Below are 19,365 nucleotides of genomic sequence, written 5' to 3' on the forward strand. Positions count from 1 at the left end.
CCTGGATCTCAGACTCCCAGCCTCACCCCTGCCTGGACCTCAGACCCCCAGCCTCAGCCCTGCTGGATCTCAGACCCCCAGCCTCAGCCCTGCCTGGACCTCAAACTCTCGGCCTACCCCTCCTGGGTCTCAGACTCCAAGTCTCAGCCCTGCCTGGATCTCAGCCTCCCAGCCTCACCCCTCCTGGACCTCAGACTCCCAGCCTCCAGAACTAGAAGAAATGAATGTAAACCACCGTGTCCACAGTACTGTTACCAGCAACCTAGCAAACTCTTACAACAGGAAATCCAAACAGCATCTTCCTGTGAAGAACATGGTTGCTAAAATCATTACCATTTGGCAAGAAAAACACCATTCAGATAGGCTGGAGCCAGAGAGGGAAAAAAACTCAAAAACAACAAAAAACCCCAAAACAAAACTGAGCGGATGGAATCAAATGTTATGACAAACGCAAACATTTTAATTCCGCACCTTAAAAATGTCAGAACCCTCACGAAATAGGGACTTAGTTGGCATTACTTTCTAAAACGGTAACCAGGAATCTGGTTTCCCCTAACGGAGAATATTTTTCTAAGGTTAGCGTGTGGCTCTTGGGGTCTGAGAGTGAGAAAGGAGACCGTGCACTGCCCCCTGCTGTGTGTGTCTGTCCCTCTGGAGTGAGTCTGTATCCATCTTTCTGGATGCGTTGCCTGGGGAGCACTTCAGAAGGAAATTCTAAAGAAAGGACGGGACTCAGCGCCTCCCAGGCAAGATGTGCACAAATGGGAGAGACCCGCGGGGAATTTTCCGTGGACCCGACAGGCGTGACCATGCACACAGCTATCCCCACAGAGGTCAGGGCGCCTCCTGTTTGCTGTGTGTGTTCCTGCGGGAGCCTGAATGCCGCCCACACGCACACCCGGTGTGTGCTCAAGTGCTTTGGCTTGACAAACATTGCATCCGGCGTCGTTTCCGGGCCGGTGGCTGGAGTGAGATCACTTTGCAGGGTTCGATATTGCTGGTGTCGCCAGCCAACGTTTTTTTGAGGCAGATCCTGGAGTTGTTTGCATGTGTTGATAGATTTTTTTTCTTGCTATTTGAAATATTTCTAAAAGTACAGAAATGACCTATATTTGTGTATTATTTGTGTATTTATATTATATAGAAAAATATATAACATAACATAATATGTAATATATTTTATAATATGTAATATGTATCATATTATACATATTATATACTATGTATTTATTTACATACTATTTACTTTACAAATTTATATAACATATAACATATGTCATAATATAACACATTATATCATAACATAACAAATTATATCATATTACATATTATGTATTTTATTTACATGCTATTTATTTTATATATTTATATAATGTATATAACATATTGCAATGTATAACACATTAGATCATAACATATAACATTATATCATAATGTTTATAACATAATACATACCATAATAAATATAATACACAAATACATATAAATGTAACATGTATAAGTTATATATAATAATTTAGACAGCCTTTGGTTTTCCAAATGTCTGTGACACTACATTTAAAAGGTTTGGGGTCCCCTCGGTGGCTCAGTACGTTGAGCATCTGACTTCGGCTCAGGTCATGATCTCACGGTTTGTGGGTTCGAGCCCCGTGTCGGGCTCTGTGCTGACAGCTCAGAGCCTGGAGCTGCTTTGGATTCTGTGTCTCCCTCTCTCTCTGCCCCTCCCCTGCTCACATTCTGTGTCTTTCTCTCTCAAAAATAAATAAACATTTTTAAAAAATAAATAAACAATTTAAAAACGGGTGCCATCACCTGATATTCTTACTGACATGGGGTCTCTTGGCCGTGTTAATCTGAGTGCATCGTAATGCCACATGCCGTGCGTTCAGGGTGCTCTGAGGGCTCACGTGCACCCGGAAGGCTGAGTCTCAGCCCCCAGCTCTGCCCCAGGGCTCCAGGCCAGGCAGCCTGCTCGCCGAGTAACGCCTTTTCATCAGCCTGCCAGGAAGCCCGCGTGAGGCCCGCACGCTGGGCCGACGCCGTGCGGTCTGGGGCACGTGTCCTCTGTCGTGCGGTGCACAAAGGAATCCGCTCTGCGTCTTGGGCTCTTGGGGAAGGTTTAAGAGTGTTGATAAACAGGTTCTGCCAAAGCTTAATGTGTTCTCTATGAGCATGGGAGGCAAATGATGCGGAAAATCGATGTGACACCCAACAGAATGACAGTCATTACCGCACAGATGCTGCGACCTCATTCCCAGAGCCGATCCTCAGGCCCCCGGGGTGCTGCTGACGCTGCAGCACCCGGCGTGGGGCTCAGGGTGAGAAGTGCGGTAATTTCCACGCGGGACAGATGATATGACACTTTCATCTTCCCCTTGATGGGACGCATAACCGCTCCAGGGATAATGGTTCGGAGGCAGTGCTCACCCTGTGCAACCTCCCTCATGAAATATTCATAAAGTCCACGCTGAGCACCAGGCGCCTGCGTTGATGGTGTGTCTGCATCTCATGCAGAGAGTTGAGCCCAAAACAAGATGAAACAACGCGATTTCCAGTTCTGAGATAGAACTGAACAGAACCAGACACTCAGACCTGTTCTGCAAATGATCCTTTACTTCTGTGTTTATGAAATAAGCCTGAGATTTTTCGAAATTGATGAACCAGAGATTGTATTTATGCAGTTGGTAAATTGTGCAGGACCCTACGGTACCCACAGAAATTTTACAATACGGAGAATTTCAGAGCATTTTGTTACATCGCCTACGTCTGAGAACTTGATGAATAGGTAATCAACTCACAGTTTGCAGAGTCTAGGTGTGTTTGGGAGAGCTTGTTTAAGAGAAGGAAGGAAGGAAACAGCGCCTCAGTCCTAATACTGCAAGGAACTGAATGTCACCAGAACCTGAATGACGCTGAAACAGGGTCTCAAGCTCTAGCTGAGACCCCAACCCCATCTCACACCCAGTTTCAGCCTCTTGAGACCCTGAGCTGAGGACCCAGCTCGCCTCCACCCAGACTTCCCATCTGAGGAACCGGGACATAATGAGCAGGTGTCGTTTTCAGCCGGTATGTGAGGGATGACTTGTTACGCAGCAGCTAGCTGGCTGCTACAACCGGCTCCTCACACCCTCAGCCCAGCTGCAGGGAGGAGGGCCTTGCACGCCGATGTGTGTGTGTAGTCCCTGGGCTCCAGCTGTTCATCTCCTGTCTACACCCAAGTAACCACCCCCCTTTCTCACCAGAGACCAATCAAGAGGAGCCTTGGAGCAGCTGAGGGGCTCAAACGCCCTAGATAGCATCTCTTCACCTCCTAAAAACCTGCTTGCCTACAACTATCTCAGTCTGCAGCAGCGCTGTTAGCACCTCAAGCGGACCCATACGTCACCACTTTGCATGATGGTCCCATGGGCACCGGAGGGCGTTTATTGGGGTCCCATCCCACCCCCCACACACACACATTTCCGCCAGTTTCTGGCCACCAAGCAATTCCCTTGAAGCTTATGACTGAAATATTGATGCACATGTGTGTGTCTTTTAGGTCGTCCAGTGAGATTTTTTTTTGTCTGAGATGTTCATGGAGGTATGCACGTCTCTGAGGTCCAGTGTGATTTTTTTAAAGGCGTTTGGTATGAGGATTTAATGTACGTATACGTTTTGAAATGATTGCCATATTCGATTCACTGAACATGCCCATCATATGCCACAGGTGCTGCTTTGCTCAGTGAGCGCACTGAACTTCCTCCCTCGGTAAATTCTAGTGTATCATTCAGTCCTTTGTTAACTATAATCACCATTTAATGTTAATTTGTTTTGGAGAGAGAGAGACAGAGCACCGGGCATCACGTCTGCCTCACCTGTACTCTGCAGACCGAAGGGAGCGTGCGCGGGGCGGGGAGGGGTGGAAAACGCCACCCTTCTGCGGAGAACCTGGCTCTCGGGGCCCCGTTCCTTCCTGCCTCCTGTTGGAGGGTGGAGTTTCTTCTGTTCCCCACCGGAGAGCAGGGCATAGATTCCCCGCATGGCCGACCCCGGGCACTGTGTCTGCTGTTGAGACGGGGGTTGGGAGAAGCTGTCGTGTCTCACTTGTGAAGAAGCTCCTTCCCCACAATCAATGCCTCTCAGCCTTTTGAAGGACATGGAAGACCTAAAATCACCCTCATTTCCCCTAAAATCACCGTCATTCCCCCACGAGGGGTAACAGTTTTGGGGAGGGGGTGGAATCACTTCCGGGAGCCTTTTCCTGGTGGGAAACATGTTTCAACAGATAACCTTTCTGCAAAATAATAATAATAATAATAATAAAAAGAAGAAGAAGAAGAAGAAGAAGAAGGGATCTTCTATGGTTGCAGACTTGTTTTTGTTCATCCCGGGCGGGGAGGGGGGTTCATTTTCGTTTGTGTTTGTGACGCTTTCATCTGTGTGTATAGATGTGACCGGTGGGGTCAAGTGGTTTCTGGATTTTTGTCTCCTTCCCCTCTGGCGTTACCCCTTTGCAGATTTCTGTATCAAAACATCGCAAACATCATCAAACGAATCGACACAACCCTTTTGCCCGCGTCTGGAGTCGGTCAGTGGCGGTGCTGTTCTCTCAAAGCAGGAAAGAATTCGCTCAAGCAGCATCAGCACCTCCCCCGTGGCGGGTGCCGTTCTGCCGTGACGTTTCTATTGCTCTATTCGCGGCTCTGACTACTCCTAATTTCCTTGATTAGATCTTAATCATCAGCGTTTTCTCAGCAAAAGTGCTCATTTCCCTGAAATTTTCATCTTGTTCTTACCAGTTTAACATATTAATATAGAGAGAAGTGGGAACTCTTAATTTTAAAATCTTCCCCATTACCAGAGAGCCGTCTCTACTTGGAAATTTGCATTTTTTCAGCGCCGTCAAGTGCGTTATCCGCAGTCTCCCCTGGGTCTTTTCTTTCTTGTCTTCTCTGTCCATCGGTCAAATACTCAAACACGGACCCGCAAGCCGTCCGTAACAGTTGGGATTCTGGCTGTTTCTCCTTGCGTATGAAGAGGTCTTGAGCAATACAGACTGGGCTGTTCTGGCCCATGGGTCATGGCCCCCATTGTCGCACTGATGTTTTAGTCTTGACTTCTCCCTACTTTGTAGGAGTGCGGCTTGTCTTTGCTTCTTTGCTTGATAAGTTTAGGCCTTTGTTTTATTCCCAATCCTCACTTTTCAGAACCACAATCAATGTATAGAAGAATTCACCATACTGGTGAATTCACCATATCGGCCGCCATATTGGTTTTGAATCAAGACCAGCTGCAGCTAAAGGCTCACTTCTCCTTCCAGCGGTTTCGTGAGTTTTCTGGATTGCCTTACGTGGACGACTGGTATACCTTGTAATTTCTATTCATCTGTTTGGCACACGTGTTATATATGTTACTTCTTGTCCCCGAGTCCCCCTTGAGGACTCTCAAGAACTTCCGGGTCCGTAATTACCTAAAGAGAACTGGACAGTATTGGGGCGCCTGGGCGGCTCAGTCTGTTAAGCATCTGATTCAATTTCACCTCAGGTCACGATCTAACTTTGTGAGATGGAGCCCCGCTTCAAACTTGGCGCTGACAGTGCGGAGCCTACTTGGGATTCTCTCTCTCCTCTCTCTCTGCCCCTTCCCTTCTCTCTCTTTCAAAATAAATAGAAAAAGAGAAATGGAAAGGATCACTGATGGCGTTCCAGGTGGAATAGAAAATGCCACCTGTGTCCCCTTCCCGCACCCTCAAGCCCTGTGGGGTCAGTGACCCTCCCCCCCACCTCCCTGTGCACCTGCGGGGTGCAGCGAATACGGATTTTAGGTGGACGTACCAGCCGAGTGTCTAGCTAGTACGATTCCCTTTGTCTTCTCCAAGCTCGTTCCCCGTGCTTCTGTTCTAGAAGCCCACGCCCTGCGACTTGCCTTGCGTGTTGTCATTATCTGGGATAAGAGCCCGTGACGATTCCCAGTCTGCACTGACTTTTCTGCCCACCCGGCAGTGGGGGCTTGATTTCGGGGTCACATTCCCCGTGCGGCGGCGGCGGCCCGCTGATCCCTCACGCCACCCTTCTCCTTCCTCCCAGCGACACCACGCGGCAGCAACGCTGTGGACACACTTCCTGAAACGAAGAGTAAAGCAGGTGTCGGTGGCAACAGCGTGCGGGAACAGAGCCAAGCCCGTCAGCTGCCTTGCAAGGCAGAATCTCAAAGCCAAAGGCAGGCACTCACATTTGCGGCCGGTTAGGAACCCTTTTCTCCTGGGACTGGATAGGACGCGACTTCTGACTTTGCAGAGATTCGTAACGTCTGTCTGGTTCTGGCCGTGCGTGTGTGTCTTCGAACGCTGTTGTCATTGGTGCCAGTTATTGGAAGGAGCATGGGCTTCCCCCGTAAAAAAATATCCTCGTGAAAATTAGAATGGTGTGTCGGGGATGCCTATCCAGATGGCCCTGTGTTCTAGAACGACGCTTCCAAACCGTCTGCGGCAAAACTCCCTATTCCCAAATCTGTCACAGATTGATAGTGGTGTAGAGAGGAAAGACGTGAATTACTAGAAAAATAAAATTTAAAACCTTGCCGAATGGGAGCTCCCAATGTTGCTTTTTAATATTTTATTAAAAATTTTTTTTTTAGTTTTTTATTTCTGAGAGACAGAGAGACAGAGTATGAACAGGGAGGGGCAGAGAGAGAGGGAGACACGGAATCTGAAGCAGCTCCAGGCTCTGAGCTGTCAACACAGAGCCCGACGCGGGGCTTGAACTCATGAACCGTGAGATCATGACCTGAGCCCAGAGTCGAACACCCAACCCACTGAGCCCCCCAGACGCCCCCAGTGTTGCTTTTTTAAAATCACTGGATTCAGCAAGTCTGCAGACCACCCTTGCTGGGGCTTTGATCCAGAAACACGCCCACCCACCCCTACTCGCGTTCCATTTGTCTACAGAAAATGTTGAACACGGTCACTTCCTTGTCTCAGTGGCCATGTGACTTGGCACACACAGCCTTCGTTCTTCGTGGCGAGGCAGGTGGGGCCTGTGCATTGTCTGGAAATGTCCCTTCCAAGTCAAAGCAAACGCATGTGTTCCAAAGTGTGGAACACACTCCCTAGTGCTTGTGGCTCCGGGAGCCAGCAAAGTGATGTCAGCCCCAAGGGGCTGTGAGCTCTGAGCTCCCCTCTGGAGGTCAGGATGTCCTTTCAAGCTCATGGGGCTGTTTGATGAATGCAGTTCCTTGAGTTTGTGGGTCTGAGGCTCTGACTTTCCTGCTGGCTATTGGCCAGCAGCTACTGTCACTCCCCAGAAGCTGCCGGAAGCATCTTGCCCCGTGGCCCGTCACAACATGGCGGCTTACTTCTTTACGGCCATCATCTCCACCATATGTGAGAATCTATGCAAAGAACTGAGCAACCATTCATTTTTGCCTTATTTTCTTGATTTAGAAGCAAGTCCCAGGCGCCATCTACACTCAAGGACAGGGGGTCGTCAAGGGCATGAGTCACGCAGGCTCCTCCGAGGGTACGATCCCTGCATTCTACCTTCCTCTTAGAGTCCAGTGTTTCTCCGCCAAGGGCATGGAATCGAACTTATTTAGAAACCTCCTTAGGTCCTATAATAGGTCGGAAGATAACCTGCCATTTCTTTCCTTTCGCAGTGGAGTTTTTATACTGTGATCTGGCGTCCATGAGGTCCATCCGGCAGTTTGTCCAGAATTTCAAGAAGAAGAAAATCCCTCTCCACGTCTTGGTCAATAACGGTGAGTCCTGGTGAAATCCGGATGTTAAGTCTGACACAGATGTGTACGCTAGCCGGCCCGTGAGATAAGTCTTTTGGGAAGGAGGGACTCCGTAGAAATTCATGAATCTGTGTGATCTGTGTGAAGGCTATGGGAGTCCTGTGATTCAGGAATCCACGTGGATCATCCAGGCTAATTTCTCCACCTACAGAGACTTAACTGACTCTGTCAAGAGGCTTTGCTTCATTGAAGCGTTAGCTGTTGTCATTGGTGTCATCAACTTGCAGTGATGGAAAACCTGATGAGAGGGTGTGTGGAGTCCATATTTTGACGGGCTCACGTGGGCTACGGAAGGGGCGTTATGAACGTGTGAGGGTTGGCCGCGTGACCTTATTAAATACTGGGCATGTCATCAGGATGCAGGCTTCATTTGCACCTGTGTCTTGAGTTCTCTGAAGCCAACACGCATCAAACAGACACACAGGGTAGCATGTCTCCTTCCCTGCGTTCAAGCTGCCCACCTGTCCGTCTTCAACACCAAGTAGCCTTGACCTGGACCCCTTCTTTCTTTCGGCTCGGCTTGTAAGAACATTGTAGACACGTCTGGTTTCTCACCATGGTGCCTGGGCCGTTCCTCTCTTCCCAAGCGACACTCAGCAGATGTCCTACGAGTTCATCTAAACCCCCCGCTGTGACGAGGCCACACCGTCCACATGTCCAGACTGACTCCACATAGAACACCGAAACTATTGGAAACACACTCATTCCGGAAGAACGTCCAACCTCGCTTTCAGACTTGGAGACCAAGTGGTCTTGTGTAGACGAGATAAATGAAAGTCAATACGGTGAAAACAGTAACCATAAGTCCGTGAGCTACAGCCACTGTGCCTTCTTTCCAAAATATATAAAACATTTGCTAAACTATTCGTCTGTTGTGGGTGGAGGGGCGCCTGGGTGGATCAGTCTGCTAAGCCTCTGACTCTTGATTTCGGCTCAGGTCATGCTCTCACGGTCCGTGAGTTCGAGCCCCTCGTGGGGCCATGTGTTGACCTCAGGGAACCTGCTTGGGATTCTTTCTCTCCGTCTCTGCCCCTCCCCTCGTCATGTTCTCCTTCTCAAAAAGATTTTTTAATTGCAAAATACATTTAAAGCCCACTAGTCATCTGTCAGATGGCAGGGAGATCGTTAGTATGGGAGTCTTGTGATTCTGGAGCCCACTTGGATCATCCAGCCCAATTTCTCCACCTACAGACTTAAGTGAGTCTTTTCTCCAAACTCACTTGGCGTGGAAAGGACTGTAGAAAGAAATCACACGGGTGAGGACGTGGGTGTCGTATTCAGGGAGCGGGTCCCAAGGCTGTACCACCTTCATCTGCGTGGTTCTGGCTTCCGGGATGCGCGTGCTGTCCGTATGTCTGCTTTCTGTTTGTCTTACCGCATTTTCCCGTCTTCGATGGTGTTAACGTGGGCAGGAGGGGCTGCAGGTAGACGTGGTGAAGCCCAGTGCACCTGCTTGATTGCAAACACTCGCCGAAGGGAAAGATGTAGAGCATGAACCTCAGAAGACCCGACCCCAACGGTCTGTGTAATGGATTCGGTGGTGTGCGCACAGGGCTGTGATGTGTGTGGTACACGGTCATAACCACCGCCACGTCCACCTACGTGGCCAGGGAACCGACGCGGTGTGGGCGTTATTAGTGCTGCCTGCTCTCCTTGGAAGGCTCAGAACGCTTTTAATCTTCCTTTCTTCAGCACCGGCCTTTCCTGATCCCGTTCAACGTTTCCCCTCCCGGGCGCGCCTGAAGTGTATTGGCAGAAATCAGCTCTTTCCCACGAAACAGGCAAGTTGGGATTTCTCCATCTTGGCGCTGGGGCGAGCTTCCTTCGTTGGGGCGTTTGTCACTATTATAGGTGATGAGAGCGAGTCTGTGATAAATCGCCCAATGGAGAGACGAGCTCGCAGGGCAGTGAGGCTGCCCCATACACCGTATCTCCTCGTTGGACACCATTAGCGACCAGAGCCCTTCATCACACGGCGGTTTGCTAACGGCCGCTCGGCCGCGATGGCTTGTCCGTGTGCACAATTGGTGAGATTTTAGGGACACGTATACAGCTGGACTCTATTACATCATCCGGGACCCCCTCTCAGGGCCCTGAAGCCAACCCTGTCTGCAAAGTCCCTTAATCCACGAAAGGGCACGTAACCACAGGCTCAGAGAAGTCAGCACGTGCAGTCCGACCCCACACAGGGATCAGGACATGGACATCTCTGGGAGCCCAGGGAAGCTACAATTTCTGGCTTTCTTTTCTCTCTCTCTTTTTAATTCTTTCTTTCTTTCTTTCTTTCTTTTTTTTTTTTTTAAATAAGCTTTACACCCAGCATGGAGCCCGACGCGAGTCTTGAACTCACAACCTCGAGATCAAGACCCGAGCTGAGATATAGACTCGCGTAACTGACAGAGCCAGCCAGGCGCCCCTCTGTTTTTATTTTAAATTCTTAAGGGTTGGAGCGATCAAGATGTTGCAAATGTTAAGCACTTGAGGCGGGAAAGTGTGTTTGCATTTGCTGCCGAGATGAAAATAGAACCAGACTGCATCTTTCTGGAGGCTCTGGATCCAGGCTGATGGTTTATCCAACACACGAAGAATCAATAAAGTATGTCTCCTGCAGACATGACTTGACATTCACAGTTTATTCCCGTCAAGACTGTATTTATGCAGTCTCCCGTCCGCACAACGGATCCTGGGTGGCCTTGAAATGACTGCACGGGGCTGATGAGTTCTCCCTGTAGGACTCCTTCCCAAATCTCTGAGAGATGCATTTCCCAACATCAAGAATTCCTAAAAATTGGGGGGCACCTGCGTGGCTTGGTCGGTTCAGCGTCCAACTTCGGCTCAGGTCATGGATCACACAGTTTCATGGGTTTAAACCCTGTGTCGGGCTCTGTGCTGACAGCTCAGGGCCTGGAGCTGCTTCGGATTCTGTGTCTCCCTCTCTCTCTGCCCCTCCCCTGCTCACACTGTGTCTCTCTCTCTGTGTCTCAGAAATAAATAAGAACATTTAAAAAAAATTAAAATAGTCTTAAAAAAAATAAAGCGGATAAATTATTAAAACATTAAAAAAAATTTAAACAAATTACTAAAAATAAGCGTGGCAGGGGTAACCTGGAGAAATAAAATAACCCTGGGGAATGAAAGGTTCTCGCCTGGCCAGATGCCTGCTGACGGCCTTTCCACCGCAGAGCCGCTGAGGAGGGAGTAACCTGGGGCCCGATTCTTGGCGGGCAGAGGCCGGAGCACTTTCCCTACGTATGCACTTGGCGTTTCCTGTGCGAAACAGGCTTCGCCGTCACCTGACGTCCCTTCTGGGAACGCAGAGGCCGGTGCATCACCACTGAGCGCGCCTGTGTCAGTGGATCATCGGACCCGAATGTGCGTGGAGCGCTTCTGATGGGGGCCTTCTGTTTGGTTCCCAACGGGTCTCTCTTCCCGTTCCGAGCATTGTGATGGGTCTGCCTCGAACAGAAGGCGGCTGGATGCTCCTCGGGGGCTCAGAGTTGGGGGTGCTGTTGGAGGTGATTTACCGCGATCCCCAAACGGCCGGAAGGGAAGGCTGGAGGTCAAGGATGGCCAGTGCATCTCCGGCATTGAGCAACTTTCTTCTTCCGGACACCGTTTGTGAGCCTCCAGGAAGTGGGCTGAGAAATGCGGTGCTTTACCAGTTTTCCAGACGCCTCGGCAGCATTTCAGCGAGGAGCTCTTCCAAGGCTTGTGCCTTGGAACTCTCCTGCCGTCAGGTGCCCTCCATGGTGCACGTGGTGGGTCCCAGGGGTCGGTGGTTCCCATCCAGATTCGTTGTGTGTTTATGAAACACAGTCAGTAAACGGGCTCAGTCGGTCAAGCGTCTGATTTGGGCTCAGGCCATGATCTCACGGTTCGTGGGTTCGAGCCCCGTGTCGGGCTCTGTGCTGACAGCTCAGAGCCTGGAGCCTGTTTCAGATTCTGTGTCTCCATCTCTCTCTGCCCCTCCCCCACTCACACTCTGTCTCTGTCTCTCAAAAATGAATAAATATTAAAAATGTTAAAAAAAAAAAAAAGACAGACTGTGACAATCCAGGAATTGAATATTTTGGCGTGCCCTGACGTGCCAGTGACCCCTGCTGCATCACAAACCACCCCCAATCGTGACTCAAAACTAAACTTGTGCGGCCTTGTTTCACGGCTGCCTGGAGTCCCCTCTCCACCAGCCTCGTGCAGGCTGAGTGTGCGTAACGAGCAGGCTCACCCAGCTAGGAGTGGACAGCCCTCCCGTCCCCGACAGACCTCTGCCCATCCACCTTCATCAAGCCAGGGACGTGTTTACGTTTTCTCAAAATGCCAGACTTCACATCTGCCTGAAGGAACGTTTCCTTTGCTGAGTTTTAGAGCCTGTAGGGGTACGCCCCTCGTTGAAGGTGTTAGACCCATGTGCTAATGTTCCTTATGACCTTGTTACATCCACAGCACTTCACGGTGGCCCCTAAAACCCTCAGCCTTGATCAGACATTTCTTTTGCCTCGAGAACCTCACAAGCGATCATCCCACATGGGGTATGGTATGTAGAGCCATGTGGGCACACAGGACGTGCTGTGTGGGCTCGGGTGTGGTGTGGACTGTGTGTGTGCATGAGGGACCTCGAAAGCCAGCCAGAAAACTGTCTACACAGACACAAAAGCAGAGGAGTTTCCACCTAGAAAGTGTACGCATGCACACCAAATACACACGGACGTAAGCAAACATATATCGATATGTCCATGTACAAGACACATGAACACACGTCCGTGCAAATGCATGTTTTACATGCGAACACATCTCCACACACAATCTCCAGACGAGCCTCTATTATATATGCAAAACAAAAGACTTGTAGAAATATGTAGGCATTTGCAAAAACATATGTGCATGTGAAACGCTGGAAAAACGTAAGGCTAGATGTTTATACCTGTTTAGGTGTGGTCACATAGGCAATAGTGTGCAAATACATGCGCATGTGTCTGCAATAACTGCACAAACACACACGGTATTGCACGCATGTAAAACACGCCCACATACACACACATTCAGGTACACACGTAGGCAAGTATGGGGCTCCGTCTGGCCCAGTCACGTTTCCTGGGCGGCTGGAAGCCGGCATCCATGGAAAGGGTGCAGGGACAGGGACTCGACCGAGAGTTGCCCTGACGGGCGTGTGGGTTTTCCGGACCTGGGGGACAAGGCACGCAGCCAGCACAGAACGTGTGTTTACGAATGTGTTTGTGGAATGACAGCCAACGGGTAGACTGGGAAGGGGGACCTGGCCGTGTGAATACCTGGGTCAGCGTTTTGCACACGGCACCCTGTGGAATGAATTCATTTCTGGGCACCCTGTGCACGATGTTGAGGGAGATGCTGTGAGAGCATGAGCTCGGAGAGCAGGCTCTGGGTTCATTCTACCCCTCCCTGCGGGACATCACCATCCCCACGTGGCCGGGAAGCCCGTCTCAGGTTTCCTCTGTTTCCGTACACAGCTTTTCCGTCAGAAGAGTGAGCTTCCCAGCTGGTCGAGGGGCAATTGTTGGTGATTTGGGACATTCTCGCACCTGTTGGTGATTCCAGACATTCTCAGAATCTTGCAGACGCTGCTCTTTCCCTGTGGTTGCTGGGTTTTCTGCATTCCGGGCATAGAAAGGCAGAGTTTGGGAGCAGAAAGGGGCTTGTCCATCTCCTGGAACCTTTCACACTGTATACGCAGCCAGCACCTCCGCCGGGCTTGCGTCCGCATCCCTGCAGCCGCGTCTGTGACACCTCCCCCGTCCCCCTCGTCACTCACCCTGAAACCCCTTCATTGCAGCCGGGGTGATGATGGTCCCGCAGAGGAAAACCAAGGACGGATTTGAGGAGCATTTCGGGGTTAACTACCTGGGCCACTTCCTGCTCACCAACCTCCTCCTGGACGACCTCAAGGCGTCTGGCTGTCCCAGCCGCAGCGCGAGAGTGGTGACCGTGTCCTCGGCCACGCATTACGTGGGCGAGCTGCATATGGACGACCTTCAGGGCAGGTGGGTGCGCGCGGGGGAAGATCCGGGATCTCGAGGCTGCCTGTTTTCATGGCAAGAACACGGCACCCGTCACCCGTCACCCGCCTATGTTTGCTACAAGCCTGTCTCAGCTGCCGTGATAATGACCACTATCCACTAACCATTTGCTGATTCCCGGTCGTTTTATTTAAATTGTTTTTAATGTTTATTTTCTTTTTGAGAGAGAGACAGAGCATGAGCCGGGAGGGGCAGAGAGGGAGGGAGACACAGAATCTGAAGCAGCTCCGGGCTCAGAGCTGTCAGCACAGAGCCCGACACGGGGCTTGAACCCGTGAACCATGAGATCATGACCTGAGCCGAGGTCAGACGCTTAACCGACTGAGCCACCCAGGCGCCCCTCGTTTTTTTGTTTTTAAATCATTTTAATATCACTAGACAATTACTCACAGAGTTGAAAGCGCATCCCAGGAAATAAGACTGTGCAACAGTACAAAACCAGCAATTTACACTTTTTCTGTTATCAGCACCATTGAATAACTTTATACAAACTTTCTGTAGTGTTTTGTGTTACTACATCCTGAAATGCGTGCTTGATTTTTAGCATTTAAAAAATTTATTTTATTTTTATTTTTATGCTTTAAATTGTTTTTAATGTTTATTCATTTTTGAGAGACAGAGAGACAGAGTGCAAATGGGGAAGGACGGAGACAGGGAGACACAGAATCCCAAGCAGGTCCAGGCTCCGAGCTGTCAGCACAGAGCCCGACGAAGGGCTCGAACCCACGAACCATGAGATCGTGTCCTGAGCCGAAGTCAGTAGTATAACCAACTGAGCCACCCAGGGGCCCCTAGCATTTTTTTTATTGAGGTATAATTACTATAGCTCTATAACCATCTGTGTACATCAGTATATAGTTGTTATATAGCATGATATGTTATAACATGTATGTTATAATTGTTATATAACATACATGTTATAAATAGGGTAACTATTTATAGTTAACTATAGTTAACTAACATCTATGTTATGGTGTAATATTGTAGTTATAATTGGTTTTTAAAAGTTTTTTAATATTTATTTATTTTTGAGAGAGAGAGACAGCGTGAGCAGGGGAGGAGCAGAGAGAGAGAGGGAGACACAGAATCCGAAGTAGGCTCCAGGCTCTGAGCTGTCAGCACAGAGCCTGACGCGGGGCTCGAACCCACGAACCGTGAGATCATGCCCTGAGCCGAGGCGGAGGCTTAACGAACCTCCAGGAGATTCTGATGGACGCCGACATTGGAGAACCACTTGAGTATAAAACACAGTGCTCTCCTGCACTCAAACGCTCGGTCCCGGCTTCCCCGTGATGTAAACACCCCTGGTAATGAGTGATAATTGCCAAGATGGATTGGCCGGGAATCCACATTCCTGCAGAGGCATAAATCACAATCCTGTAAAGTGTTCCAAGTCCCAAGTGGGCTGTTTCTCATGAGGCAGCTTCTGGGCTGGGCTGGGCTGGGCTGCGCCTGATCGATCGTTCCTCCCTTAGAAGGAAAGGATGGATGACAGAGTCTGTTAAAAATTGTTGGTAATAAATGGAATTGATTCATGAGGAAATGAATTGCTTTGCTAAAAAAGTAGGTCTCATTGTGTTAGGAAGGGGTAAAACTATCATTATACAAGTTAAAACATATATATATATATATTATATATAAACACATATATATAAAACCTATAATCTATTTATATATTTTTTATATAATATATAGTTTTATATATATGTATGAGAGAGATGGGTTGATTTGGGGTTTTGTTACTTTACAAATTTTTTTATTTTTACATACTTAAAAAAATTTTAATGTTTATTTATTTTGGAGGGAGAGAGACAGACAAACGTGAGCAGGGGAGGGGCAGAGAGAGAGGGAGACATAGAATCCGAAGCAGCTCCAGACTCCGAGCTGTCAGCACAGAGCCCGACATGGGGTTTGAACCCATAAAACACAAGGTCATGACCTGAGCTGAAATGAAGAGTCCCACATGCGGTCGACTGAGCCACCCAGGCACCTCGAGACTGATTTCTTTAACGAACTGGCTCACAGATCAGAGGGGCTGGGAAGTCAAGTCTGCGCCGGTCGACCAGCAGGCTGGAGAATCAACTGAGAGTCGGCGTTGAGCCTGAAAATGGGTAATTCGGGTGGCATTTCCAAGCTGCATTCTCAAGGGCAAATTCCTTCCTCTTGGAAGGGAACGCCGTGTTTCCTCTTAAACCCTTCAACTGATTAGACAAGGCCCACCCGCGTCGTGGAGGGTGACCCGCTTTCCTCCAAATCTACTGATTTCAGCATTAATTCCGGCTAACAAAACACCTTCACAGCAACGTCTAGACCGATCTTTAACAGAGCCACTGGCCACCATAGCGTAGTAGGCGCTGCCCGCGGCCCGTCCTTCAAGGACGTGGGGGCCATGCTGTCTCCCCTCCTCGGGCAGGCGGCAGATGTGTGTCCCTGTCCTGGTCCCCGTCCTCAGAACAGAAGGACCGTGTGCCCCCACACAGCGCCGTCCCCTGGGTGCCGTCAGGCGATCTTCCCCTGCGGGTGCCTGTGTCTTCCCCCACTTCCCCTTTCTGTGAGGACACCAGACATGTTGCTTCAGAGCCACACCCTGAAGGACCCGTTGACTCGACCACCCCTACAAGACCCTGTTGCCGTGCAAGGTCGTCTTCTGCGTGGGGGGGGGGGGGACCCAGCTCAATCCGTAACCATCCGTATCCATCGCTCCTGGGGCGACAGACCCTTAATCTTTCCGAGAATCGTCTCTTCCCGCCTGACCTTGCTCACGAGCAATAAATCCCTGACGATGTTGCAGGCGTCTGCATATCTCCCGGTGGAAATACCAATTTGGGCTTGAATTTCCCAAACGTGTTGAACTCTGCTGGGAACGCAGGGGCCCGAATTTGCTCAGAATATTTCCTGAGCTCCTGCTGGGAGCTGGGTAATGTTCCCACAGTCCTCTGGAATCGGAAGCCCGGAAAGGCTGGGATCCAGGCAGTGCCTCAGGGGCCCACGTTCGGTCTGGACGGGAAGGATTGTGTCCCTGCAAATGGGAGCCACTCATCCTTCCTCGGCGACAGACCGATCAGGACTGGACTCCGTGAGCACCGGGGTTAAGGGGTGAATAGAGTTTTGTGCGGTGAGCCGAGAACGTGGAAGTCAAAACCCTTAACGTCGAAACTCAGAGACACCTGTCGCGTCTGGTGTTTTGTGAAACGGGAAGACTCAACAAATGATGTGTTTCAACGGCTCAAGGTACGGTCTGACAGATGCCATGGGGGTGTGCGCTTTCGGGTACAATTCAGGGAGTTCAAGAAACCGGCTCCTTCAGAAACAATTAAAACAGTGCAGACGGTCTGTGGTTTTCCAGGCCAGGAGGCCGGTAATTTTTCTACAGGATCTTGAGGTGCACTACAGGGCGTCTCTGCTGAGAAGGAGCCCTGACTGCTGGCGTGGAAGACGGTAAACCCATGGAAAAATGTAGAAACGACACTGGCAGACACAGTGTGGACATATGTGGTGGTTTTCCTGTAGCCTAGTAAAAGCACAACTTTCGGGGCGCCTGGGTGGCTTAGTCGGTTAAGCGTCCGACTTTCGCTCGGGTCATGATCTCGCGGTTCGTGGGTTCGAGCCCCGCGTCGGGCTCTGTGCTGACTGCCAGCTCAGAGCCTGGAGCCTGTTTCAGAGTCTGTGACTCCCTCTCTCTCTGACCCTCCCCTGCTCACACTGTCTCTCTCTCTCTCCTAGAAATAGATAAAACACACAAAAAAAATTTAAAAAAATAAAAGCACAACTTTCGAGAAAGTCACAGATCTTACTAAAGGAACCCTTTAACTTCCATTACTGTGTAGTGTAGATATGGATTTCTATAAGTGTATAGAGAGTAGGTATATATTAACCTTTCCACAATATACCACGTCTGGAAAGCCAACCCCCCTTTCCCTGGTTTACATGCTCCTGCACCATTTACCAAGCTTGGTTAAGTGGTATCTAAATCCAAGTCTAATGGTCTTGGGGGGATTTTTACATCTTTTCTATGAAGTCCCCCCCATAGATGTAAACGTAAGAATAAAATTGATGTGATTTTCCCGTTGATTGGGCGGCTCTCAGTTTAATTTGCAGAGCTTATGGACTGCACTCAAAAGTATAGGAGGAAAGTTTCTCTGCTCCCACACAAGGTACCACATCACCATCTCCAATTTTGTTTCAGATTGACCTTCAAATTATTCTTTAAGTAATTGTACCAATATGTTTGTATTTATGGAAAATAAAGACACATCTTCGTAGTTTGGGTTCCAGGTTTTGATACCACGGATAACAAAGTCAACTAACCTTTTCTGCTTAGAGGCGAGCAGGGCACAGGTTTCCTGAATTAGTTTATCCTGATGCAGTGAGAGCACTTACTGGATTCTGTCTCCCTGCTCCCTTTTAGCTGTTAGCATTCAGTCTCTCTGTTGATTTCCGCACCAGCTGCCTTTCCGAGTCCTCGGGGTTCTGTTTACAAACCTCAGTCGGGAATCACATCCTTCTGTTTATTTGCTTCCATCCTTTTCCATTTCCGCCAGGACGTCTGTATCCGCAAATCCGCCAGGGAACCTCTCCTGAAATCGCTCGTCTTCTTAGAGTTTTTTCCTCCGTCCCCTGGAAACAGTGTGTTGACTCTCCCCCACCCCCCTGCATAGTATTTTTAAAGATTTTCAGTTCTTTCTTCTCTGCGCTAATACATAAACCCGTAATCACTGAACGCATCACTTTACCCTTGGGAAACGCACACACCCTTGAAAAGCCCCGACCTTCACCCCGACCCGGGCAGTCTTGGGAATTCGGTCAGACGCTTGCATGCACATGACACGCTGTCAGGGGCCCGAAGCTGAGAGGAGACTCGGCATCGATCTGCCTGCAGTAAGTAACTCCCTGTTTCCTGCAGCCTTCTCCTCTCCCCTGCGGGAAGCAGAGAAAAGGAGAAATCTGCCAAAAAAGAAAAACGGAATTCCAAGTATGTTGACGATAATTGAGGGTTTGGGGCTTGTCTTGGATCGGGGAGGGAAAGGGCGCCCTGAACTGCCCTATATTTTTCTCTTAATCCCTCCCTCCATCACAGCCACGTTTTCAGTTCTTTTGGCAAATGGTCTTTGGCAGCTCTGTGGGGCGTCACCCTTCGCTGACCTGCCCCCCTCCGTGCACTCATTCGTCAAGACAGGAGCTGGGAGATCATTCTCCAGCATAAATTGGACGGACCCGCGGCCAGACCGCACAGTGCGATCGTGCTCCTGAGCCCCCGAGGGCAGCGGCGGCTCCTGACGCACAGGCAGCTGCCTACCACAGTGTCCCATTTGGAAAATGGCATGCGGTCGGGCAGAAGCCCTCACTGGCTGGCTTCTGAAAAGACCCTGGTCATCCAAGGTCATCGGGGAATTTGCAAATCAAATCAACAGGGAGATCATTCAGTGCACCTAGGAGCCCGGCCAAATCTGAGCAGTGGCTTCAGTGGATGGATGGATGGGTGGGTGGGTGGATGGATGGATGGATGGATGGATGGGTGGGTGGGTGGATGGATGGATGG

The 19,365-nt window shown here is 49.7% G+C and overlaps 1 protein-coding gene across 1 annotated transcript in view; it reads left to right on the plus strand.

Annotated features, from left to right (window-relative positions):
* DHRSX (dehydrogenase/reductase X-linked) overlaps positions 1-19,365 on the plus strand; it is a 116,341-nt gene that overhangs the window by 76,757 nt on the left and 20,219 nt on the right. The window contains exons 4-5 of the mRNA XM_039245286.1: positions 7,633-7,734; positions 13,583-13,790. Of these exons, the coding sequence (XP_039101217.1) occupies positions 7,633-7,734; positions 13,583-13,790 (310 nt within the window). The remainder of the gene's footprint in view (positions 1-7,632; positions 7,735-13,582; positions 13,791-19,365) is intronic.

The sequence above is a fragment of the Hyaena hyaena genome, unplaced genomic scaffold (genome assembly GCF_003009895.1).
Source record: "Hyaena hyaena isolate Hyena2069 unplaced genomic scaffold, ASM300989v1 scaffold_259, whole genome shotgun sequence".
Classification (NCBI taxonomy): Eukaryota; Metazoa; Chordata; class Mammalia; order Carnivora; family Hyaenidae; genus Hyaena; species Hyaena hyaena.